Raw genomic sequence first — 26,522 nt, 5'->3', positions numbered from 1 at the left:
TTCTGGGGGTGCTCCCCAATACTTTAGTAGCAGGCAAGGTCAGATATTATGCCACTGGTGTCGATTGTGCTGGGTCCACAAAATGCCCACAGCGGGGGCGCTCCCCGGCTCAGGGCCCCGCGCCTCCAGGGAGGCTGCGTACCTGTGAGCTGCTCCCGGCGGCCATGAAGCTGGCGGCTTGTGAAGGCGGCGTTTTTCCTCTCCGGAAGGGAGTCTCTGCCTCTTCCATCCCAGTTAGGATTGTCCGTTGTTGCAGGAGTTCCTCTCATCCAGTTTTCAGTTCTGTCTCAGGGGTAATTTTTCCACGAGTAGTTGTAAATTGGCTGTGTCCACGGGAGGAGGTGAGTTCAGAGTCTGCCTACGCCGCCATCTTGACTCCGCCTCCTGGCTATTTTCCATCTATGCGATATTTGTATTGTGTGTCTCTCCCTCTAGAGTGCAAGCCCCTGAGTAGGAACCTTGGCTATCTTGTTAGCTGCTCTATCCCCACTGCTTAGAATAGTGCCTGGTGCTCTCAAATAATGAAAGGCAGCAAATAATACAAATTGGATGAACTTTTCCTGCTCCTAGTTCTATCACCTCTCATTCTCATTTTCCTTCACTGGCCTTTCCTCTACCCACGAGGTAAAATTTGGTATTCCTCAGGGCTTAGTCCTAGCTCACTTTTCTCCTCATATGCCAGATGGATGTAGTTCCAGCCATTTTCTAGGGGCTCTCAAATCTGCACCTCAAGCCCAGACTTCTGATTTAACTTCCAACTTTGATCTTTACCTGGATGTCCCACAAGCATGGCAAATTCCCCATGTCCCATCTTTCCCATCCAACAACACAACCAAAAACTAACCTCCCCTTCCTCTTATACTTTCTGTTTCAGGGAATAGTAAGTACCTGGATTTGCCCAATAGCAAAAGCAAGACTGGGAGTCATCCCAAACTCGGTGCTTTCTCTCTACTCACTCTTCCCCCACCCCCTCCAGTCAATCATGAAGTTTCGTCAACCTTACTCCCAAATATCTCCTGATATATCTTTCTAACTCCCATTGCCCTGGTTCAAGTCCTTATTATTCCCATGAGTAAGATATGAATGAACTTACCAAACTGTTCCTCTTGACTTCTCTTGCATGTGATAGAATGACATGCTCTTACACTTTCTGGATGTGTATCAGAGCTCTTGATCATTGCCAGCCCTGCTTTCAGTCTCTGCTGAGTGGGCAGTGACTATGATTTGCATACCACATGATCTTGGTCCCCACAGCTGATTGGGTGCCTGACCCAAGGGTGGCTCCTTCTATGTGTTTGATCAGCCAACATATGATTTGGGTGGCTGGTTGTAAACTTGAGTTTAAACTGGTTGTAAATTTGAGTAAAATTCCCCTTTGGGGATTTCAGAATAGAGAAACTGAGAGACTCAGATGCCTGTATTGCTGAACAGAAAGCTCAGCAGACATGATGGGCATGAGCGGGCTGCAGTTATGAGAAAGCAGATACTGCGAGTGGGCGGGGGGCTGGTGAGCCAGGAGAGGACAGGGAAAGAAAGAAGCTGAGGCTCTATGAAAAGCGTGCTGCCTTAGCTTCTGTGGTTCTTGAAGACCGCTTCCTGAGGCTTGATACTACTGTAAGTCCTATTGTCAGATTTCCATGAGTTGCTGCATTATTATCAATAAACAAACAAATCAACTCCAGTCTGAGTGAACCCCTGCTTCCTGCCATAAACTGGCCAAAGAGTTCTGTGTTCCAGTAAGCCATTTTAATGTTATGATGAGACAGCCGGAAGAAAGCAGCACTGTAACTGCTCTAAGAACAGTAATATGTAGTCCTAAACTCAATGTTTATTCCACTCCTTTTTAAATCACTAGTTTAGGAAAAAAAGAGAAGGTTATAGCACTGTTTCCTTTGGGAGTGAGAGAATACTAGGCTGAGCTTCTTGTGTCAAAATTAGTCTTTATATAAAAACAAATTGATCCCTGCAAACATAATTTCAGAAAGGAAAAGAATGAAAATGACTACAAGTGACATGACATTGTCTGATACTTATCAACAGTGGGATAATCAAGCCACCTTTTAGATGCCATGTTTCTCGATATCTGCCATTCGATTTGCCAGCCGTTGGACCAGAGGGATTGCTGAAGTTCCCCAGGATTCTTAGTTACATGACTAGATTCCTCTCTCAAATAAGAATAAGTAAATTTATTGAAGATTTATAGGTAAAAACAACAGTAGGCACATATAATCAATACTCTGAATATGGAGTACAATCAGAAAGCATCTTTATTTATGTCTCTCACTATCCCTATAAAATGTGTTCAATGGGAAATTTCTTGCTCTGTTGAGGATTAAAAAAAAAAAAACAGGCAGTGTCAGGTTCTTTTGAGCATTCTCAGATGGTCACTTTATGTATTTAGCGTGTCTGTTCCTATGTTGTAATCGAAACTTAGAACTTGATTTAAAGTTAAGTCTTACCTGTAGCCCAATGAGAAGCCATGTGCTGATGGGAAGCAGTGGAAAGGGAAGGTCTTTCTTTCCTTGCTCCTCCCAGCTTCTGATCCTTCTAGGGTTGGGATGGGGGAAGGCAAGAGAAGTGAGGAGGGGCAGGAGTGGTGAAGTTGTGAAATGGCCTCCAGCTTTCTGGGCTTGGTAAACACTTAAAGCAGACCACATTTCACAGAGGCTTTTGTGGGTTCTTGGGAGATTGTGCTCATAGCTGGTGATGTCTCACCTGCAGTTCCCTTGATTCAGGCAAATCCGCTCTCCATTTGAGCAGCCGCTCGCTTCCTCAGCCCCTAGGAACCCAGAGTTCTCTCTCGGCTTCTCTTCTGAAGCCTGCCTGCACCTAAGGCTCCCCCCAGCCAGCCCTCTCTCACGTCTGGCCCACATCTGGATCAAAAGAAACACACACACGTTCTCCCCCTGGATAAATTCAGAGCAACAGCAGCTCTCCTTCACTCTGCAGTAGAAGCGGCTTGCTAGCCCCTCTCTCACGTGATTTCCCAGGAGGGAGTTCGCCACCATGTTCTTCCTACTCAGGGACACACATTAGGCTTCTTGATGAGTCCCACTTATGTCCCTTTCTCTTGACATTAGGTGACCCCCAACTTTTTACTTTGTTGGGAAATGAGAGCATACCTTTCTTTTAAAAAAATCCTCCAAATATCCTCTTTCCCCAATCTCCATCAATCCTTATGATCTAGTATGTTCTTTGAAGTGTGAGACCTATTGTTTCTTGGTGCCTCAGCCAACACTTTAACACCCTATAAGTATCTTATGGGTTTTTGTTTACTTGTTTGAAATTCTAATGTCAGAAATTTATTGTTTGGATGAAGTCCCCGTACTTCCTATACACCTATAACCACTTCGGTTAAACTCAGGCAAGAAGTGCTCCAAAAGAACAAATCTCCAGGGTCTCTGGCCAGCACACAGATTCTCTCTGCAGACCCTGAAACTCTTGGAACTTTTCCAACTGGTGGCCCAGGAGAAGGATCAGCAACAGTATGACACAGGGACCACACAGCTGTCACACTGCCTGGAGCAGGGAAAAAGCAACACAGGATGCTCAGACATACAAGTGGGCCATCTTGTCTACAGCCCCTCTCCCCTGATAGTATTTATCTTTAATACATTCTCATTCTCAACACCCCCTCCATGGCTTCTATTCAACCATCAAAACCTAGTTTAAGTCTAATTTTCTGTGAAGCCTTCTTGCTACTTTCCCCATCTGGCTGCTGTACCATTTTATACATGTCTCCATTCTAGCCCTCACTGCACTACTAGTGCTTTACCAACTTGCCTCTCCTTGCTCCCCAAAAGACAGTGTGTAAGACAAGGACTGTGCCTTATTCACTTTTGAACTCCCACCACATACCATTGTGCTTCGGTGTGGTAGAGACTTCTATTAAATTTCTATTGCTGTGTAATAAATTACTACAAACTTAACAGCTTGAAACAACACACATTTATTATCTCACCGTTTCTGTAGATCAGAAGTCTAGGCATGGTATGGCTGGATTCTCTGATCAGAATTTCACTGAGCTGAAATCAAGCTGTTAGCCAGGGCTGTGGTTCTCATCTGGGGCTCAGGATCCTCTTCTAGGCTCACTGATTATTGACAGAATTCATTTCTTGAAGCTGTAGGACTGAGGTCCTCCCTTTCCTCCTAGCTGTTGGCTAAGATCTACTCTCAGCTTCTAGAGGCTGCCCACAGCTCCTTACCATGTGGCCCTTCTAGGCAGTTCACACATTGATATTTGCTTCCCTTTAGGCTAGCTGGAGGACGTCTCTCTTATTTCCTCTTCTGCAACCAGCCAGAGAGAACTCTGCTTTTAAAGAGCTCACCTGATTAGATCAGGCCCACCCAGGATAATCTTCCTTTTGCCATATAATATAACATAATCACAGCAGTAATATTTCATCATATTCATGAATTCTACTCACACTCAAAGGGGAGGGGGGGTTATACAAGGATGAGCGTTCATTGGGGTCATCCTAGAATTTTGCCTACCACAGGGCTCAATGAATATTTATAATATCAAATAAGATGTGTTCCAGAAATTTGTAAATTATAAACACTGCTATTCAATTGTAAGATTTTTTTTCTTTTGTCATTCTGGAAGGCTTTTTAAGTTGCTTCCAAATTTGTGTTGGATCCAGAATGGTTGAGGATGCTGTATGTGAGATAATACAATGAGACCCCTGCAGTGAACCCAGGTAGAAATGGAAATTTGGGGTGGGTGGCAAGACCTGGTCTGACAGCTGACTGGCTGTGTGACCTCAGGCTAAGTCCCTGAAACTCTCTGAATGTCCAATTCCTCCTCATGTATAAAATGAAGGGGTGGGACTAGACAATGTATAAGGTTGGCCAGTTCTAATATTCTATAATTTCTAAGACTAAATCATACTGCTCAAATTAAAATCTAGCTAAGTGACTCACAATAGTTCACAAAAGAATTTCATTATAGATGAAATTGCAATGATGTGATTTTAAGGGGAAAAGGCAGTTTTAAGTGAATCCGTTCCTATATTAGCTGAACCTGACTAAATATAAATAAGCGTACATAACTACATTTTTAATACTTTCCATAAAATGGTGAAGAATATTTTGCCTTTGGATGACATATCTGTCCAGTTATGGTCAGACGTGAATTTTCCCCAAGAGATTAAAACCTGATAAAACCACTGTTTTATAAGTTGAATTAACTCAATTGATGATAATTGAATAACTATCAAAGGCAGTCCTCAAATATTACGAATCAATTCACTGACTGTGTAAAGCATGTTGAGATTCTTATATATATTTTGGGGGTTTAAATCTTTCTTTTGTTTTTCTCTAATGAAGCCTCTTTGACTAGGTTAATTATTCTCTTCCACACAAAAAAATGAACTCTATTTTTAAACAGGTATGATTAAATCTGACTGAAATAGGCTTCATGCAGAAGTATTTGTTAAGACATCCCTTTATTGACTGTGCAGTTATTAACAATTCACATTTCACTTTATCTACTGAATGGAGGAGCATTTATTCTTTCATTAAAAAGTTAAGCCCTTAGGGCAGCAGGAGAAACACAGAGCCTTCTTCCTATAAACGGCACCGTCCAGTGAATATGAAATGCTTCCATATTAATACAAAAGATAAAAGTAAATAAAACAAATGGACTTCTTCTGCCCTCCATCATCTCCTCCCTACCAATACACTCCTCTTAGTTTATAAAATGCCAACAGGTAAACAGTGCCCACATTGGTACCTCCATCAATCAGGAGAGGAATATCAACATTTATTTGGCACCACTGAGTTCAGAACATCCTTAGGGCTGTGTGAAAGTGACAAAAAGAGTATGAGGCCATGGTCATTTCCTCAGGAAGATGCCTGCGGGCCAGAGAGGGTGGAAAATCATGAGGGTGTTCGTCAGCCTCAGGCACCTTGCTGCTCTAATTTCTGGAGCTGTTTTTCAAGTTTTGAGATGTTTACTCGATGCATCATCAGAAACTGGCCATTCAAATGAAAGACGGGGATGTCAAATTTATACCTTTCACACCACGCAGAGTTTTCTGGAAGTGTGATGTCCACCTCCTGTAAAATAAACTAAAACAGAGACAGACTAAAGCTGTATATTTTAGAGAATATGGAACAATGCAATGACTACAGTGACAAACCGATCCCCAGACTCATTCTAATGCTGAGAGGTTGTTGTTGTTTGTTTGAGGTCCAAAGCAATCTAATGTCCCTGATTTCCACACTTGATGGATTTCATTATATTCTCTAACTCTTGAATTTGCTACTTTTCTGTTACACCAGTTACATTCAGCATCGGGCACTACTCAATTCCCAATGAAATAAAATATGTCCCAACTGGGAAGCTGCTCGAGAATCAGGACAGATGCGTTTTGGTTGTAAGCATGGGAAAGGTGTCATGGTTTGCTATAGGAAAACACTTCCTTGGAAATGACAAGATAAAAGGAATGGGTACAAAAGCTTAAAGCAAGCAGGAATACTGCACCTGCTAGTGAACTTTAACTCATGTTAAGAGTCACAGTAAGAAAACCAGTACTGCTCAGAGAAAAACACTTAGGGGTAATGAGTTTTATGGAAATCAGCACTAAATTCTCTCTCTGAAGAATAGAAAGAAAATTTAAATGAAAAATAATTTAATATCTTTCCCTAAAGAAAGGATCCAGGCAGATACTTTATACCACATACACTATCTGTTCCATATACATAAAGCCACACTGTATTATATTACTCTGTTTTTATAAGGCTCCAGTACTTCCTTGGCTTCATCACAAAGGGGACATGGATCCTACAGGAAGAAAAAAATAAAGCCATTAAACCATAAGAATGGCATGCAGCCTGACAAAAATCACAAGAAGCAGATTATACTTATTTTAAAGGACTGTTTTCTACCAAGTTAATTACACTACTTTATTTCCAAAGCAAAACACTGTCATAGAATCTTATAAATAGCTAGTATTTAATGGTAAGTGGGCTCTCAGCATTTTTTAGTTGTTTTGTTTTGATTTTTCTCCATAAATAAAGCTATCTAATAAATTTTGATGTTTACATGTTACACACGTGTGTATATATGTATATATGCGTGTATATATGTGTATACAATGTATACACACACGTGTGTGACAAGTGTAAGCATCTAAATTTACTATATATGTATAGATAGATACATATACATACACACACAGTAAATTTAGATCCTTACATTTTTTGCTACTGGCTTCATCTAATTGATATCTGCGGAGATTCTTTTTCACTGATCTCTAGTCCTAGGGCTTTGTCCTTCCTATGTCAGGAGCCCTTTTCTGACCTGGCTGACATCACTAGAATGGCTCACATCTGTTGTGATTGGGGGCACTGAGCTTTGCCAGCCTGCGTTTCCTAATCGGTCCTCAGAAATAAACCCTTTGAGATGGAGTTAGAGAGTGATTGCCCCATCTTTAAAAAAAGGAAAAATCTCTATTTATTTTGGATGATGATTGTACCAACTCATTAATGTTTTGCCTGTTTTCTCATTACAAGTGTTGGCATTAGGTTTCCCGGACTAATTTTCCACCTGAGGAGCAAGCAAGCTTTAGTGCCCATTGTTTGCACTCTAACCAGCCAGTGGAGAAGTCTGCTGAGAACGTGTGGATCATTGGCAGATTTTGAAGGCTTCTCAGCCCTTGACTCTACGGACAGGGACAAGCTATTGGTTCTCTTGCATGAGCTCAAAATAGACTCAACGTTACCGATGCTTATATAAAACCTCTTTTTAACGTGACGGGAAGAGATGAGCTGTTATGTAAAAGCAAGGCCCCTCCTCCAGCTTAACTAGCAGCTTGTTTTGAAATAAGGACCCAGATCATCAAAAGGCAGTTTTCCTTCACAGGGGTCTTTCTGGCCCATAGAATTAGGCTAATCATATTATTATTAGCATTATCAATAAACAGATTATGGATAGTCTGTGATGTTTTAAGATAATCATGTTGAAATTGTCTGAGAAAGTTTCAAAAGTCAACAGAGGACCTTAAAAGCAAAAGCAAAACAAGAACAAGCTAAATTGCAGAAGTACCAAATGTACTGACATTTTGCTTTCACATTAAAAAATAGTCAAGCCTAGATCAGGTTTTTTGTTTTGTTTTGCTTTTTTAAACATGGAAGTCTGTGCAAATTATCATGTGTGTAGGTACTTTTATGAGGAAACGTTCATCAAATTTTAGAGGCCTATGACTGAAAAAGGATAAGACCCAGCAGTCTGGACCATTCAACATTCTTCTCCAGGATTTTCCATAGTGCCAATAGAGCACTTATTTACTCTGTCCCTGAATTGTAGTGGAAATTTGTTGGGTTGGTCATCTACCACTCACTCCCCTTTCTTGTAGCAAGAATGCTGTGATTTTTGCCTCACAGAAAGTGCTCTCAGCGATGTGGCTGACTCCATCCCTGAACAACAAGGTTGGAACACCTGACTTAGGCTGAGGCATCAGCACATCCCACCCCTCTCACTATGTAAGGCTCAGCGATCAGCCAGTCAGAGCCAATGGATAGCCATGAGGCCTTTGCTGGCGTTTCTGTAGACGTGTGAGATGTGAGATCTGGGGTTTGGGATGGCTGCAGTCATCCATGAGAAGACCCAGAAGATGTGGAGCTGAAGAGATTGGTAACATGCTTAGTTTCAGAATCAAGCTACTCCTGGAACCAGACCAGCCCATAAATCCTTTTTGTTTTAAGCCACTCTGGGAAGTACTTTCTATTATTTATAACTGAAAGAGACCTGATATTGTACTTTTTCTCTCACTGGATTGTGAACTGCTGAAGGTGACAATGATATCTTATTATATGCCTAATGACACAAATCAAGGGTTCAATACAAATTTTAAGCTGAATGGAAGATTAGTGTGGTTTTTTTGGGCAGATGTTTTCAGCTAACTTAGCTGTTGCTCAAAGTGAAAAATAGTGCAGAATAGTTAGGCTGAGTGAGCTCCATTAGCCTTCAGGGATTGTTTTGTTTTTGTGGTTCATTCTCACATGCGTTTCCATGTGTAGACACAGATGATGAAATATTTTTCTTCCATAATTTCCAGCAGTGCAATATATACTTATGGATATGAAAAGCAGTTTAGATGAACTATTCTTAGCAAAAAATTAATTTTTAAAAACTACTTAAACTTTGTTATTAGATGACCATCAGATATTTTCAAATTGCTAAAATGCCTGAAATCTGAAAAATCTATTAAAGAGACTTTTTTTTTTGGTTTGAATTGCAGTATTATCCACTAAAGTTAATTCTATTACCCCCTGCACTTTATTTCTTTTTTGATTGTAAATCATACAAAGTAAGTTAAGTAGCAAAAGGAAATCAGAAATGTTTGTATTATAAATTTCAGGGGAAAAAGCTCTTAAAAAATTTAAACTATCTTTATGGCTTAAAACTAGTGTTAGGGATAAGAAAACAAGTACAGCCAATCCTCATTACTTGTGGATTCGGTATTTGTGAATTCGCTTATTTGCTAAAACTTATTTGTAACCCCAAAGTCAATACCCATGGAGATTTGCAGTCATTCACGGACATGCGTGTGTATAGAGCAGTGAAAAATTTGAGTCGCCCAAAGTGCACGTTCCCAGCAGAGGTGGAACAAGACGATGCTCTGCCTCCTTGTTCCAGCTCTCATGCTGTAAACAAGTATCCTTTTCACGATCTACTTAGTGACACGTTTTTTGTATTTTTGTGCCTTTTGTTGGTGATTTTGCTGTTTAAAATGGCCACCAAGCATAGTGCTGAAGTGCTGTCTAATGTTTCTAAGCACAAGAGGCTGTGATGTGCCTTATGGAGAAAATATTGTGTTAGATAAGCTTTGTTCAGGCATGAGTGTATAGTGCTGTTAGCTGTGAGTGCAATGTTAATGAATCAACAATATATATTAAATAAGGTGTCTTTAAACAGAACTCCTTGTTTAAAATAAAACAAGGTTAACTATTGATCAGTTGACAAAAAATGTTGTGACCAGAAGCTCATAGGAATCTAACCCTATATTTCCCCTAGGAGCAATGGTTCAGTACTTGCTAATTCAGTGTTTGTGGCGACCTTATAAAACAGTTATAACTATCACAAATAACAAGAACTGACTATACTTCTAGGTGACACATTTGTAAACATCATATTATAATCTGATAGTTCCCTCTTTCAATGTAGGGATCAGATGACTATTAAATATATCAACTTCCCCTCTGATAACTGTGAGACAGTGAGGTCTCTGGGTAGGACACAGAGTGACCACTGTTGTAACTGGAACTGCAAAAGTGAGAAGCAGGTCTGAAGAAAGTTTATTCCATTGCTTTCCTTTCAACATTTTTCCCCTTTCTTAAATGTACAACTTTTTTTACCCAACAACTTTAATACTTGATGTGTTTAAAGTAGTAATTTTTCTTTCTCACTCTGTACCTTTGTGAATAAGGTCAGCACAGGCAGAGCAGTCTTAGAGGCAGAGAGATTCCTCAAGATGAGTCGAAAGGAGTACTTGGCAAGTTGCAAGCTATTTCCTTGAAACCAGAGCATCTTAATTCTGCCAAAAGAAAAACAGACCAGTAAACTTATGTGCCCTAGACTTTGCTCTTTATAATATGAACAGGAAGCTGCAAGCCTATGATGGAATTTGAAGACTTCGGAATTGCTTCTTGGAGTCCAGGAGTGTCAAGAGAGGCCCAGAGGTTCACTGTATTCCAAACAAAAGAGAATTTAGAATGGAAAAAACACCCACATTTATGGATTAGCTGTGTGCCTAATCACTTGGTTTCTGTAAGCAAACTGCATGGGTTTGTTAATTTGAATACAAAATTAAATTTCACCTGCAGATTTTGCCAGCATCCTAATGATCCCCTAAAATGTGGAGGTTTCCTGAGACGGTTTTTATTCACAGAGATAGCTTATCTTATTGGCAAGCATTCACTAACACCCAGCCACTTTCACAGTAAAGGAAACAATAAACAAGCAGCACAAGTCCCCAGCTGAAGGCTAAAGCCATCACTTATGAGATCTATGCCCCTCTGCTGCAAGAGATGGGGAAACACAGGGCTGTACTCAGTGGAACTACAGGGGAGAACTAGGCTGGGTTAACTTGTCACAAATAAAAAACTACTCAACTCCTTAAGAAGTATTTTAAAAGGAGATTGCTATCATTTTCGAAAAGACACACAAATGTACTAGTGTTTCTACTGGAGATAGTCCAATAAAAACAGCTTGGTAATAGCAGCATGTCAAACATTAGGCTTTGAAGCCCCCTCATCCTGCTACTTTGCTTGACATAAGATATCTTACTTATTCCTAGTTATTCTGTTCAGCCTCCAGCTTTGTCCTTAAAACTACAAATACGATAATTTCACTTTTAAAACACATATGCTCTGATGACTTTATCATTTGTCAATATTTCCAAGATAAATTCATTCCTGGGATCTTCATTTCTTGACTTGACTTTACTCTGCAACTTCATCTATCACTTTGCCTCCCTTATCTTGGCAAGCTGCAGCTGCAAAGATTCTCTTTCTGTTTCTTAGATACCCAAAGATCATCATGATCTCTGCACTTGCTGTCCCTCTTCATGAAAAGCCCTTAAGTATCTTCTCATTTGGCCTGGGCTCATGTCACCTCCTTAGCGATGCCTTAGTGACTATCGTACCAGTGTGGCCAGCCCACCACTCTCCATCCTCATACCTTGATATAGTTTTCTTTTATCCTTCACTATCTAAAATTATTTCTTTACCTATTTGTTCCCTCTACTATAATGTGAGTTCCATAGGAGCAGCTACTTGTCCACCCCAGTATCTCCAAGTGTCTATAATTAACCTGGCACATAGTAGGTGTTCAAATATTTGTTTGAATGTTAAAAGTATTGCAGTGAGCATTTCTCCCCCTCTTTAGTCTCACTTCTAACCCCGATCAGACACTCAGTGTGCAGGGCAGTCACTATTTTTGGGCAGATCTCTTATTGTAACTAAAGGTTAGTGCTCCTCAGGGTGTCCACGAGATTGTGGGCCAGGCCGCTGCAGCTGGTCCCAACCCTTCACCACCACCTCGAATCTCCCCCTGCTCTGCTCCATAGAGCATGACTATATTAATTATGTGCTAATCTCTACTAGTGACTAGGCTTCTCAGTGTAAGATTAGCCTTCAACTTATTTGAAACAGAATGATATGACTTTAGAGAAAAATAGCAACCCGTATCAAACTAGCGTAAAGACCACAGGACAAAAAGATCAGATTCTGATCCATGAAAACAGTAATCTTTCCTTCACTCTTAAACCTGTAGTCTTCCACTTCTCCCCGGATCTCCCTGCTAACTAAATGATCCTGATAATGCATTAAAAAGGAATGTGATGAGAATTTTGCAAGGATCTGCTACCCAGCATTATTCCAGGGTGGAAAGTGGATCTAAACAATTTCACAATATGCTGTGCTACTCTCAACTAAGTGTTAAGCCCTGGTATGCACATTTTCTATAAATTCAGCAGAATCAACAACTCCAATAGGTGAATGTGGTTGGAGACAACAGCTTCTAAACATTGTCTCGCTTTGTCTACACAGGATGGAAATGAAGGGCGAAAGTAGAATGTTAGCCATGTTTACACTAGGTAGAAATTTCTGCATCATTGGTTTTGGGAAGGCCCTATGCCAACAGTGGCATACCCTCCTAGGGTATGAAGTTAAAAAAGCTGTACTATATGGAGGAGAAAGAAAATAAAAAACTAGTTTTGTTAGAGTAAAGGCAGAAAGACAGCCCTTGGAAATGAGATGGATCAGGCCATCTATGGCAGTGACCTTAGACTACAACCAGGACGGTAAACTGTAGCTAGATGATTTTGGTGTGGTGATTTAGGATTTATTGATGTCTCTGGCTGGTAAGGAAAGGAAAACTTATTGCTTTTACCTAGCTGAGTTGAGACTGAGGTGTTAAGGTTTTAAAAAAAAGATTCACATTCACAATGGAAATCTGCTTCAGTATTTTCAACATGACAAAACGCAGCATGTGGTCTTGGTTGTACCCAAGACAAATAAAACCTGTCATAGTAAACAGAGTTGCTATTCATTCCAGATTTGCTAGAATATTTGTTCAACCAATCCAGAGAGCTAAGTAAAGTCTTCAGTGATGCTACAACCATTCTGTTTAAAACTAGTTCTCTTTTCCACTGTTAGTCTCCATTTCTACTTTTTTACATGTATTTAATTACTTAAACATGGCACAATGTTTACTGAGAAATGAATTAGCATTATGCAATTTTACTACCTGCATATTTTCCAAATGCCCTAAGGCACATGCATTTTACCACACTGTTAAATTAACTTATTTCTTTGTAAGCATTGTATTATAAAATTATATTAGAGTGTGATATAAAGAAAAAGCTCCCTATACCTCTCCTAGGCAGAAATAAGATATTAAGGCTAAAATTCGAAACACTGGAGTCCACTTAGTTCTAGAAATAAAAAAATATAATGGAAAACAATACACTCCAATTGGAAGTCTATAATATTCTTCTTAGAATATTTTATTAACTCTGTAAACCCTAACACCATTGCTGTCAATGTCACATTCACCGAATCATGCCTTCTTGAAGTAAAATCTTAATACGGGCTACTCTGTCAATGTGACATTTTCATTAGTTCTATTATTTTTGAACAGTATCTCAGTACCATAAAAAAATATTCTGAAAGGCGGTCTCTGCCTGTTAGCTCATGACTGGAAAAGGACAACACCTTTTTGATTATGTCATTGAATTTAGTCATGAAATATGTGTCCTTACTACACACACACACACAATTTTATCCTTTGTGTTTTGTTAAATGCCTCTGTGATATGAGAAAAAAGAGCCATGTTCATAATATCAAAGAAGCACAACTGGGTCACCTTTGTCCCAGACAAAAAAAAAAAAAAAAAAAGCAAAAGGCATAAGACTGGATTTAGAATGTGCCTAAAACAAATTCCACAGCCTAATAATACAGATGGTGACTCCTGCTGTTTCAAGTCCACTGCCGCTCAGAGGCACAGATCGCCCTGAAAGAGAAAGAGAATGCTAGCTTTTCAACAAAACTGAGGCTGACTTCAGTGGTCTTTATGGCAGAATCAAATACAACATGGGGGGAGGACTGATTGGACCAATTCAGCCCTCTTTGATGCCAGATAAGGATGATAACTTAACTTTATAGCTTTTTCCCTGCGAAGCACTGAAGGGCAGACCATTAAAACAACTGATTATAGTACAGAAAGAAGCCAGGGTCGTTTGAGCCTTTATTAAGGATTATTCATTTCTTGCATGACGAGCTGCCCAGGCTATGGCTGTACATCACTTATGTGGGGCTCCTGGATTCTTCAAACACTGTATGTGTCTGATTAGAAGGCAAACAACATTGCTCTCGCTTGAGTAGAGAAACTGACCTTCACTGACCAGAATTTTTATTCATACAAAGAATCGTTTGGCACACCAAATCTCCAAGCTCACGTGATCCCTCATCAGCAAGCTGCAGAGTTAGTTTGTGTGCAAAATCAAAAAGTCTATATACACCCAGGTACCGCCTTGGTTATTATAGGTAATGTTGGAGCTTCTTCACAAGAGTATAATGTAAATTTAATGCTGAGCTGACATTAACCAAACACTATAACCGTAGCTCTCACTGAACCTGTGTTCCATAAAGAGAGGCTCTGGGCTTCCGTTTACTCATTTGTGCCATGTGAGATGTTAAGTGCTCCATTTCACATTCATTACCATCTAAGTATAATGTTCCTATTTCTACCCAAATGACTAGAAAAACACACACACATACACACACACACATCCCTCTATTGGGAACAAAACCCATATTTTAGATTACTGCAAGTTTATGTAATGAGGTGATGTTGCTCTTAAGGGATTCACCTGGGTCACTGGGCTCTACCTAATCCAGGGAAACAGGGACAAATGATGCCTCCCCAGTGCTCCTCTGGGCTTTTGGTCAGTCTGCTGTGTCCAAACCTCCCTCTCCCCCAAACAAGTGGGAGCCTAGCCTGGGATCTTGAGTGCAACTGTGGAGCCAAGAGTGACAAGGAGAGGCAGCATATAGGGACACAATCAAAGCTGAAAATTGAGCAGATACTTTGAGGTGTCAATTCCAAGGAGCTAAGCAGGGCTAGAATGAGGCTATAGAAGAGAAACAGGGAGTCGAGGGTAGAAGGCCCAACCTGGAGAGGGGCCCTCACTCACTGGTGTGGATGGGATCCAAGGTGCTTTTCCAGCACCTCAGCAGTCAGGGTACCTGGCCAGGGGAACTTCCTAGGAAGTGGAGCCAACTCAGACAAGATGTTGCGACAAAGATCCCGAGCTAACCACCCACCTGTGGGCCCACGTGTACATGGTATCATGCTCAGCTTCATTCTTTTTTTTCAATTGAGGTATAACTGACATATAACATTATATTAGTTTCACGTGTACAACGTAACGATTTGATATTTGTATACATTGCGAAATGATCACCGCAGCTCCATTCTGGCTATGCAGTTGGACTGCTGATTAGATCCACATAACACATGAAACCATGAGTAGGCCCACATCATGCCCCACCCCCAGGGAGTGAGAAGCAGCCACTCACATGTCCACCACACTCCCTGCAGCTTCTACTTCCAGATTTCAATGCCCACAGGATCACCACACAGGGGGCCAGAGAAGCCAGTAGAGAATCAGTCCTAGAAATGAATGATTGGTCACATGAGTGCTAGTGACAAAACCCCTTTTTACTTCCCTTCAAATTATTACCATGACTGTGGGATTTCTAAGTATCTGGATGTCTCTATTCTGCTACTTGTACTCAGTGGGTGCTACGTTAACTTAAATTCAACACACTGCTTTGTGAAGTTTTTTTAACTGCCTGAAGTGTGGGCTTTGCCTATCCAGTAAGAATACAATTTCACTGAAGGTGAATATCCACCTATCACATATCTACCACTTAGTGTATGCACTCTGCCCCTATATCCCACCCCCTTCAAATTCTCAGTAAAATTAAGCCATTGTTTTTTTTCCTTCATCCTGCCTGGTGTTGAGCCCATTTCTTTCCCCCCAAATAAAACTCTCAGGTGGAGAAATTAACTCCAGATGCTAGATAACAAGCAACAATAATAGAGAGATGTACTTCAGTGGATGCAGAAGGGAGTTAATTCTTAAGTGAAACAATATAAATACAGGAGAGATTACAACAGGGACACCTAATGGGCAACTCTGAATGTTATAGGAGAAAGGAAGAGAAGAGTAGTGGGGGCTAAGATTGGAGGTGGTTCCACAAGCGAAGGATCCTAAGTCATGTAGGATTTGGATATGTAGAAAAAAGGGTAAGCATTCTAAAGTTGGGGTTAGACACTGAGGCACTGAGGTAGGAATGCTGTGGCCTGTCTGACGGGAGCCACTGAAGAGTTTTGAACCAGAATGATGTGATAAAATCAGAGTTTTGGAAGACTGATCTGGCAGGAGCATGTAGGATGGACTGCAGAGGAAAGGAGAATGGAGGCGAAAGAGTTAGAGGTCAATTATGATGATCCAGGTGTAGGATGAGAGTCATTCATTTATTCATTTAACAATTATCTGATGTTTTCCATGTATTAGATACTATTCTAGATGCTGGGTTCAGTGGTGAACAGGAAAGCAGGGTCCCTGCCTTCATGGGTTCCATAGTCTAGTGATGTTAAAGAGACTCTTTAACGTCAGACAATATCCAACAGTGCTAAGTAGAGGGGAGGAAGTAAAACAGGGTGATGTGATGTCACTAAGGCAGGTCCTTTAAATAAGGTACTCCGAGCAGGTGTCATTTTTGCTGAGACTAAAGGGTGAGAAGGTACAAAGATCTGAAGGAGGAGCATTTCGGGTGAGGGAACAATAAGCGGAAAGGGTCCAAGGTGAGGACAACCTTGACTTATTGGAAGAAACAAAAAGGACCACGTGGCTGAAGCACAGTAAACAAGTGAAGAGTGGCAGGAGACAGGGCTCAAAAATGATCAGTGGCGGGGTCGGATCACCTAAGGCCTCACGGTCTACGTTAAGGGATTGAGGTTTTATTTTAAGTACAATTAGATTTAGAGGAGGGAAGTGACGTGATCTCATACATTTAAAGATCACTTGAGCTGCTGTGTGAATGGATTTTTTGGGGGCAAGATGGAAGCAGAGACCAAGTTAGGAGGCTTCTGCAGCAGTCTGGATGAGAAAGGATGGTGGCGTGGACAGGGCCAACGGGACCCGCCAATGAACTGGATATGAGGAGTTAAAAATGATGGTAAGGACAATCCCAGTTTTGGTCTTGAGCCTCTGGGCGGGTGGCAGTGCCATTTACTAAAATGAGGAAAACTGAGGCAGGAACAGATTGAGGGATGTACGGACCGGGAGCTCAGTTAGGGACAAGTTGGAGCTCAAGTAAAGAGTGGCATATCCAGGTTTGGTAGTCAGGAGAGAAGGCAGGGCTGAAGATAAAAATTTGAGACTCCAACACTCTAAGGGCTGTATTTATAGCTATGGAAAGAGATGAGATGATCTAAATAGTAGATAAAATAAGAGGGCCAGGGAGCCGGCCCAGTGGCACAAGCGGTTAAGTGCGCGCACTCTGCTGCAGCGGCCCAGGGTTCGCCGGTTCAGATCCTGGGCGTGCATCGACGTGCCACTTGGCAAGCCATGCTGTGGCGGCGTCCCATATAAAGTGGACGGAGATGGGCTCGGACGTTAGCCCAGGGCCAGTCTTCCTCAGCAAAAAAAAAAGAGGAGGATTGGCAGATGTTAGCACAGGGCTGATCTTCCTCACCACAAAAAAAAAAAAAAAATAAGGAGAGGGCCAGGACAGATCTCTAAGGCAATCCAACATTTAGGAGTTGGGTAGAGAGGAGCCAGCAAAGGAGGCAGACAGAAAGGCTCTGAGGTAGGAGGAAAACCAGGAAAGTGTGTCATCACAGAAGCCAATGGGAGAAAGTATTTCCAGAATGAAGGAGTGGCCCATTATCAAAGAGTGATGAGGGGTTGGACCAGGAAAGGGATAGAATCTACCACAAATCAGATGAGATGTGTCTGATGTTGCTCCAAAGGAATGAAATCTTTCAATCAATGCCTACCCCTAAAATGAACAGCCTTGTCTGGTTCTTGCCTAATTTAACATCTTAACCAAAAGGAAGTCTTTCTGGTGAGGATGGAGGCAGTGGGTTGGGGGAGAAGAGTGAAGGCAAAAGTTGACTGAGTCTCTTAAAAAGACATAATAAATGTAAAAATTTTTGTGTAAGTTATAAAGCAGAATAGAGAAATGAGGCTTAACTATTTATTGCTAAATAATACAAAAAGTATGGTATTGTTATTAATAATAATGATGATGATGATGATTCTATTGGCTGAAATGTGCTTTTACTGGCCTCAAATGGAAGATTTAAAACTCGAGGAATAACAGTCTCAGAAATAGGGAACTGCAAAACCGAAAAATATTTTAAACAGAAATAGCTAAAAAATTCAGATTGTGAACATTGCTTAAATAGGAATTTCCAAGACAGGATATCACTGATTAAAAGACCCAATATGTTTATCTTCTACTAAGACTGAATATCTAGACCAGCAAATACCTGGGCACCAGGTATTGGCTTAGCCTAGTCAGGCTTCACAAGATTATACAACAGGATACCGAAATTTAGTTTGCGAGGAGTCGAGGTTTCCCCTTGATAGATTTGAACAAAGGTCAGTTCCTGTCTAGTTGCTCCTTCCCAATACTTGCCTTTATATTTTCAAAGAAGGGAAAATTCAGTACTGCTATTATATTACCAATGATATCCTCAACCCATGTAGATCAAAACAGAAGCTGCCTAGATAATGGTTAAGTTGGATTTTATTAGTAATCTTTAAGGACAAAACTTGTTCCAAGGTAGTTTTGAATAAATTGTGTAGAGAGGTCAAAGTAATTTAAATGAACACAGCTCTCACTAACTCGTCAGTCAGGGCAATTAAGCACAAATGGTGTACTTCTTCATTTTGAACTTCAAAGTTACTCTTCAGGTAGAGTTTCAGTTGGAATTCAGCATGTTTGAATTCCTGGGTGCATTTTTGGGTGAGGATTTCATAAATATGCACCCTAAAGACTGCCAACTGCCACTAACTAGTTCTGAGATGCTAAGAAATTTCCTCACCTCTTTAAGCCTCAGTTTCATCAAACAGAAAATGGAAATACTATCCCTGTCCTGTTCTCTCATTTTACAGAGACCTGGAGAACTGTGCCCATAGCCTTTGGGTATCAAATGTCCTTCTGATCAGAGAAGGGGAAATTACATGCAGAAGAAATGCCATGGCAATAGCCCATGGCTTCAAAAGGCCCCAAACAAAGACGATGAAGTAGTTTTTACCTGTAGGAGCCTAAAATGCTAGTCTATTTAAAAACGACCAAAATTCACGCATAGATCCATGCAGAAGTGTAAAGGCACTTGCTCATCGCACACTGACTTCTCTAGCTCCTCAATCATAACTGGGAAGCCCTGGCATCAGAAAGGACCCAGGAGGGAAATGGGGGAGGTGACATTAGAGTGGCCAGGCACTCATTCTGCAAATGTTTGAGCATCTGAGATGGAAAAGCACCTCCAAAAAGGAATAATGTATTTTTCTTTCTTACTATTAGATACATTTTAAAAATTCTTTTTAATGACAGACCCTTGTCATCTCGGCATTCTCCTCCACGTCCAGAAGCACCACTGTGGTGCCTAGGCCTACAGCAAGCTGACAAATGTGAAGTGGAAGGGAAGAGGAATCTTCAGTGTAAGCAAGAGTTTGTTTTAGAATCTTTGGACCTTAGCAGTCACACTTTCCTGATCATTGCTTCAGGGGAGTCTACTCGGTAATGGGGTTGGTGCACATGACAATGTCAGGGAAGGGTTTCCAGAAAAACATTCAGCTGAAAAATAAAATGAAGATGCTAATCAAGAACAGTAATGTACTGTTACTATACACCCCCTGTAACAGCCAGGGGTTCAAAGGGGATTCTGGACTAATTCATGCTAACACAGCAGGGCTTGCGCACACTGCCCCCCTCCCCTCATCGTCAACCCCAAAGGCACTGACTTAGCATCTGGCCTGGAGCCAGAGAGGCATATTCTGAATTCAGAGTGTGCAACAATGTTTAGTACAATTATGACATAATGGCTGTAAAGCTGTTCCTGAAAGCCAAGAAAACCTGAATAATGTGGTTGGGTTATATCATACATGAGGGCTTAATAGAGTTTAAAAACCAATTTGAAAATTCCTTCATTCCATAAAGGTGGCATTAAGATGAGGGCAAAATCATTCTAGTTCAAGGGATGGGAACAAAGTGCATAAGGAATTATGCAGACTCCCTTCCACATTATCCTTCTTAACCAAAATGACCCATTCCCTTTGAAGATATCTCTGATACTTAATACTGACACCAAAAGAAGGCAATTTCATTAAAACATCTTAGTCTTTTTGTACCCAGCTAGTATTGCCTTGTTATTAAAAAGCACACAGTCCCATTTCCAGAAACAACTGTTTGCACTTCAAAATCTGTCCACCAAGGCGATGTCTTTCATGGGTCACTAATACTCCACCATTTCCAGAGAGGCGAAATTATCCTCCTGACCACACAAGACTTGAAAGATGTTTCATTCATTTTTAGCCATTTTGTAGCAAATGGCTTTGGAACATCTGAGTTACTAAATACAGCATCTCCTTGGACTTGTGGTCCCAACAACGCCTAGGCCCGCAGAAGAACAGTGCTCAATCTGAATTTTGGGAACCATCCACTCTTGAGGTCAGGCCCCAGCAACCCTCACTTACGTGAGCTTCTACAATCCTTGGAATTCTAGTCTGTTACTTAACAGCCATTAATGATAGAATATCGTAATATTTTGGAACTGGGAAGTGACTCTGGAGATCCCCTTGCTTTATGGATAAAGAAATGAATGTTTAACCAAAGCCTTTCACACTGCATTTTTTTTTTTGTTCATTTCTCTATATTTTCTTCTTGAACAATGGCCTATTTTTATACCTAATGAGACCAACACAGAATTTTCAGAACTACAAGGGACCTCCAAGTTCAACCTCCTTTCTTCCAAAAAATCTCAAAAAGCTTTATACATTAATCCTCAGAGTACACCAAATAACAGATATCACATTTTGTTTAAGGCTTAATTTAAGGATGGAGAGAACGAGGCAAGTCTCAGCTTTGAATGGCAGAATTCTTTTACTATAATAATGAGATTCTGATCTCTAAATCTAAGAAGATTCAGATTAACTTCATTTTTGAACCTGGATAAACAGAGCTGAATTTAGATTTTCTTTTTTTTTTTTGTCTTAGGTCCTAAGCTGCCTCAGCTGACTGAATTTCTATTAAATAACAGTATCCTTTCTCTTAGCTGACTGGGAGAACTACATGTTTTAAGAAGTAAAGAGTTAAAAAATCAAATAATTCAATTTTACATCCTTCCTCCTGACTAAATTAGAAGCCACTTCCCCATTATTTCATGATTAATATGAAAAATTACAGGCACAATGAGAGGAAGTTCATTTGTTTCCAGTAGTAACATTCTGGTTTCTGCTGCAATCCCACTGGCAACAGAAGGAAGCAACATATACCACATGCCTCCCCTATTACAACACAAAAAGCTGTTGACTTGGAACTCCTTTGGAATGTTAGTAAAGCAGAAAAGCTGATTCTGGCTTTCCTTCGGTATTATTTGGGCAACCTAGCCTTAAAATAATGACCATACACAGGTCCTCAAGGCAGGACCAAACCAAGATATTAGTGCCCTAGGTAAGTTAATAATCTGGTATACCTTCAAATGGACACTCTTCAAATTTTTGCTCAACAGGGGTTTGGGTGGAGTTGAGCATGTCAGGCCTGGAGGGAGGGCTGAGACACAGCTGGTGGAGGCTTTCAGCTTGCATATTCCATTCAACACAACAAAGGCCCTGCAAGTGAGCAGGCTAGATTTTCTTGGAAAGCAGTTTGATGCCATCTATGGATTCTCAAATATGCCCTTCCCCACTCCAAGCTGTTCATCAAAGCATTAGTAACTGCAGCATTTATAACTGCATCTAGTAACGCCTTGAAAGGTTACTGATTTATATTCTTTTCTCTACCTTGTTGCATTTCCAATGATGTTTTCACACTCCTTCTAGATCCAGACTCTTCCCTTCAGGAACACTGTCTTTTCATTTCTTTTTTTTTTTGTGAGGAAGATCAGCCTTGAGCTAACATCCGATGCCAATCCTCCTCTTTTTGCTGAGGAAGACTGGCCCTGGGCTAACATCCGTGCCCATCTTCCTCTACTTTATACGGGACACCGCCACAGCATGGCCTGAGAAGCGGTGCGTCAGTGCACGCCCAGGATCCAAACCTGCAAACCCCGGGCCACCAAAGCGGAGCGTGCACACTTAACCACTACGCCAATGGGCTGGCCCCTGGCTTTTCATTTCTATACCAGGTACTGAGTGTTTGCAATGTGCCAGGCACTGTGCCAGGTATTAGAAATATAAAAGTGATTAAGATACTTTCCCTGCCTTTAAGGAACTCACACTTTGGGTAGGAGAAACATTTACAAATAATACAATCCCACAGAGATGAAGTCTATGGCAGTAAAATGGTTGTGACTAGATACTACTGGTGAAATGCTCTGAAATCCTTGGAGATGGATACTTTCTTAAAAGAGAGGTACTTTGAGTTTTGCTTCTATCTCTGGAAACTTCATCTTGGACAAGGAATGGAATAAAAAGAGAGTAATGTAAAGAGAGTAATGTTTTCAAGCCTCCAGTTCCCCGTGGCTGTAACGGGATGGGGAATTAAGGATGTGGGATAATACCTACATGAAACTTAGCCCAAACCTTTCATTTTGCATATTCTTTTTCAAACAATTTTGTCCCTTGAACTTGCTGAGTGATACTAGGGGAAGGATGTAGTAAGCTCACCTAGTCCCTGCTACCTGTATAGCTACATATCCCTGGATCCAGATGGTTTCTCCCCTTCAAAATAATTGCAAACAAGATTAAAACTGCATGAAGGAACTATTCCAGCTGGCTTTTGGCTTCCTCTGATGTACACTCCTTGAATAAAGCAGTGGCAAAATTAGATTTAAAATAAGGAACATAAAAAAGGCTTACTACTGTTACCAGATCACCTCAAGGTCCTGCTACGTGTGAAACCCTAAGCCCTGGCATTAGAAAACTGAATGCGTCAGCCAGCTAGAGTATGCATACGTTATGAAATATAAAAACTTTAATAATAAAAAAAATTTGTTTTGAAGGCTTATCTCCACGTTGCCTCTGGATACCTAAGAGTATGATAGAGCTAGGCATCTGGAATAAAATAGAAATACAGTCCAATAAATCCCCAAGTTGGAAAATCCTCATGTCTATTACCTTACCTGCCATCAATCCATCTAAATAAAACCACATAGCCACATCTTCCTCTGGTGAAGGAGACAAAAAAATATTGATCCTTCTTTGGCAGATGGCTATTACTGACTACAGCAAGCACGAAGAAAGAAAATCTGAGGAGTCTGCCTGTCTAAAATACCAGCCCCACCAATCTTAATTTTCACAACAGGTCCTTTCTGGTTCTAGACAATTCCTCAGCAGAGCGGGACCCAGCTTATTAGGCCACAACATTTCACACAGAACCACGATTAGGTCTGCCTTACCCCAATATTACTATAATCACTCAGTAATTCCAGGGTACACCTCTTTTTCCAAGTGTTTTAATCTCAATATATACAGCTTCAAATATTGGTAGAAAGCTTCAAATGCATTTTCATAAGCTATTCCTCAGAGAATTACTAAATGAGAAGACTGTGGCCTCTAATGGGTACCTCAACTTGCACAGTGGCATGCACGCTGAGACATGGTTCTAGTGGCTGCTTAAACAAGTCAATGTATACTTACAGGAGACCTGCTCATGTTGGGAAATGTGCTAGAAAGTACTGGGAATATAACAGATCCTAGACACTATCCTTGTCCTGGAGGAGCTGAGAATCTTGAGGTCAAGCTGGGCCATACTGTGGATGTTTTTTAAAGTGCTCTAAAATATAAAGTACTATATAAAACACTTTCTATTAAGAAACAAGAATAAAGATCACGCAGGCAAAAAGAAAACCCTCCTTGTTAAAGACAGCCTTAGTAAGTATCTTGCCTATTCATGTTAGTGACAATTTAGTTGGGACTCTTTTACCTCTGGACTGATTAAAAAATTGTACGAGCTGGTATTTGTCAGGGGTGATTAATAAGGCTAAGTATGTTCGTTTTTTAAGGCTGAGTATTCGTTGAGAATTGTACAGTCTCTGATTTATTCTCTCATTGTTCAACACCCAGAGGGCTGCTTTTGCCCAATATAGCAGAGAGGAAGCCCAGAGAGCCCCGGGACTCACAATGTTCCCTATTGCCTCTTTCAACCTTTTCAGCCCAATTAAAGGTCAACATGGCTGCGCAAAAATATTTATTTAAAAAGGCAGTCATCTCAGCGAGCTGCCAATTGAGATTATACTGCCATTTCATAGAATTCAATTAAACCCAGGACAGGGCATCTGTGAATCACTGGAAGAAGCCTGAAGTTGAGATGTTTTCTGCTTTCTCTTAAAAAAGCTGCCTCTTCCCGCCGTTATTTTGTTCACTACCCAGAGCGCCATCGCCAACGCGCAGGCGCGCGCAACACACACACACACACACACACACACACACACACACACACACACACACACACACACACACACACACACACACACACACACACACACACACACACACACACACACACACACACGCGCGCGCTCATGATACCCGTCCCCTCCCCCCGCGGTTCCTGGATTTATGGCTCTCGGTTTAATTAAATTCCCTCTAACGTCAATCAAAATTGGCAGCATGCCCCCTTCTCCCCCCCGCCCCCGCCGGCGCCCGGCCACCGGCACCCACCTGAGCCTCCCGCCGCCTACGTCGCCGCTTCCGCCTGGCCCCCGGCACTTCCGCCGGAGCCGCCCGGCGCCCGCCCCGCGCCCCGCACTTCCGCCCCGGCCCGCCGCCCCTGGGGCTGGTCTCCCAGCATCTCAGAGCGGAGCCGATCGCCCCTCTGAAGGCCTGCCGCGCCTGGCCGTTACACGTGAAAAGAAAGACACAGAACCCAGACAAAACTGTTAAAAAAATAAAAAGGCCACGAAAAAGTGACCAACCGTGTTTGAGACTATTTAATAACGAGCCTCAGGTGTGGGAGCCAACTTTTTGAGAATATGCAGTCCAGGCAATTTTAACCCCTCCATTCGTTCATTTGTACCTTAATGTTTACTGTCCTCCTCCTCTGGGTCCGAGCTGAGCTAGGTTATGGGGAACAAGATGATGAACGAAATTGGCAGCTGTACCCTCCCCAAACTTAAAGTTGTGTAGGCAAGTCAGACATTAGGAAGTAAGCCTTTAAATAGATCATGCCTTCACTGAGCTAAGTGCTTTGAAAGGGAAGGAAATGGGGACCTATGAAAAGAGATGAGTGGGATCTAGGTGAAGAAGTAGCTCTTGGGCTGGGATGTGAAGGGCCGAGTTGGGCAGGGACAAAGTTCTCCAGGCCTGGGGAAGGTTGGGACTGGAGGGAGCCAAGTGTGGGCAATGCACAGAAGACTAGCTAGTATGGCTGAGGCTAGAGGGGGTGGGGAGAGGAAGGCAGGAGCCAGGCCATTCCGGGCCTTTCAGGTTTGTGCTAAGGGCAGCTGGAGGAATTTCTGTTTTACTCTGTTTTTGTTTGTATGTGGGAAGGCGGTTGAACTGATGGCCTTTCCATTCTGAAAGGATCACTCCGCTTTGGGAAGGAAATGAGAGGGGATTGGGGGTAGGGGAGAGCAGAGTACCAGCAGGGAAGGCAAAAGGCAGCTAAGTAGTCCAGGAGGGAGGTGTGGTGGCTTGAATGGTGGTGGTGTAAATAGTGAGAAAATGATAAGTAATAAGAGTAATCCTCAAAGCTAGCATTTATTGATTGCTCACCATCAGCTTAACACTCATTAACTTGTGTGTGTTAGTGTTAGTGCTCTTGTGCCCTTAGCACAAACCTCAAAGGCCCTGTGTGGCCTGGCTCCCACCTACCCTTAAAACAGTCCTATTAAGTATTATTGGTACCATTGTACAGATGAAGAAATGGAGGCTGAATAACTTGCCCTAGTTCTCAGAGGTGGAAAACAGCAGAGTTGGGCTTCCATCACATGCTGTCTGATGCCGGCATCCAGGAGCTTGCCACTATACACTCAATTGTATTCAGTGATTTTAAAAAAGGTACAAAACAAACCAAGGTCAGGAATGAATCCCCTAAACAAACCACACTGATGATGTGATATTGTTAAGGACACACCTAGAAAGTAGAGTTTTCAAATTCTTCATCACTTCAGCATTTGCTGAACAGTGGATTTTGTGGCTGTCAGCAGACTACCTACCTATGATGATTTTTGAGTTGATACACTCCAATAAGACCTAATGTTTCTGGAAAAAAAAAAAGTCGATCAACAAAGTGCACTCCACCTAACAGGTGCTGATATAATGTCTTTAAAG

General features: G+C 41.5%; 1 protein-coding gene and 1 long non-coding RNA gene across 3 annotated transcripts in view; one reads left to right on the top strand and one right to left on the bottom strand.

Annotated features, from left to right (window-relative positions):
* LOC147917282 (uncharacterized) overlaps positions 1 to 26,522 on the top strand; it is a 129,495-nt gene that overhangs the window by 243 nt on the left and 102,730 nt on the right. The gene's annotated exons all lie outside the window — the stretch shown is intronic.
* Positions 5,431 to 24,956, bottom strand: C4H5orf63 (chromosome 4 C5orf63 homolog). Of its 2 annotated transcripts, XM_087429857.1 has the most exons (5): positions 24,912 to 24,956; positions 15,589 to 15,682; positions 10,421 to 10,541; positions 6,731 to 6,787; positions 5,431 to 6,072 (listed from the first exon to the last, which is right to left on the bottom strand). In XM_087429857.1, the coding sequence occupies exons 3-5, from the start codon at positions 10,532 to 10,534 to the stop codon at positions 5,902 to 5,904; spliced, it is 342 nt and encodes a 113-aa protein (XP_087285983.1). In that variant the 5' UTR covers positions 10,535 to 10,541; positions 15,589 to 15,682; positions 24,912 to 24,956; the 3' UTR covers positions 5,431 to 5,901. The 2 variants fall into 2 exon arrangements, with proteins under 2 accessions (XP_087285983.1, XP_004420578.1); XM_004420521.3 differs by lacking the exon at positions 15,589 to 15,682 and having other exon boundaries at positions 24,912 to 24,950.

Source organism: Ceratotherium simum, chromosome 4 (assembly GCF_057802395.1).
Source record: "Ceratotherium simum simum isolate JZ-2026a chromosome 4, ASM5780239v1, whole genome shotgun sequence".
NCBI lineage: Eukaryota > Metazoa > Chordata > Mammalia > Perissodactyla > Rhinocerotidae > Ceratotherium > Ceratotherium simum.
Note: the sequence above shows the minus strand (reverse complement) of the source record. Positions and strands in the feature narration are given on the sequence as shown.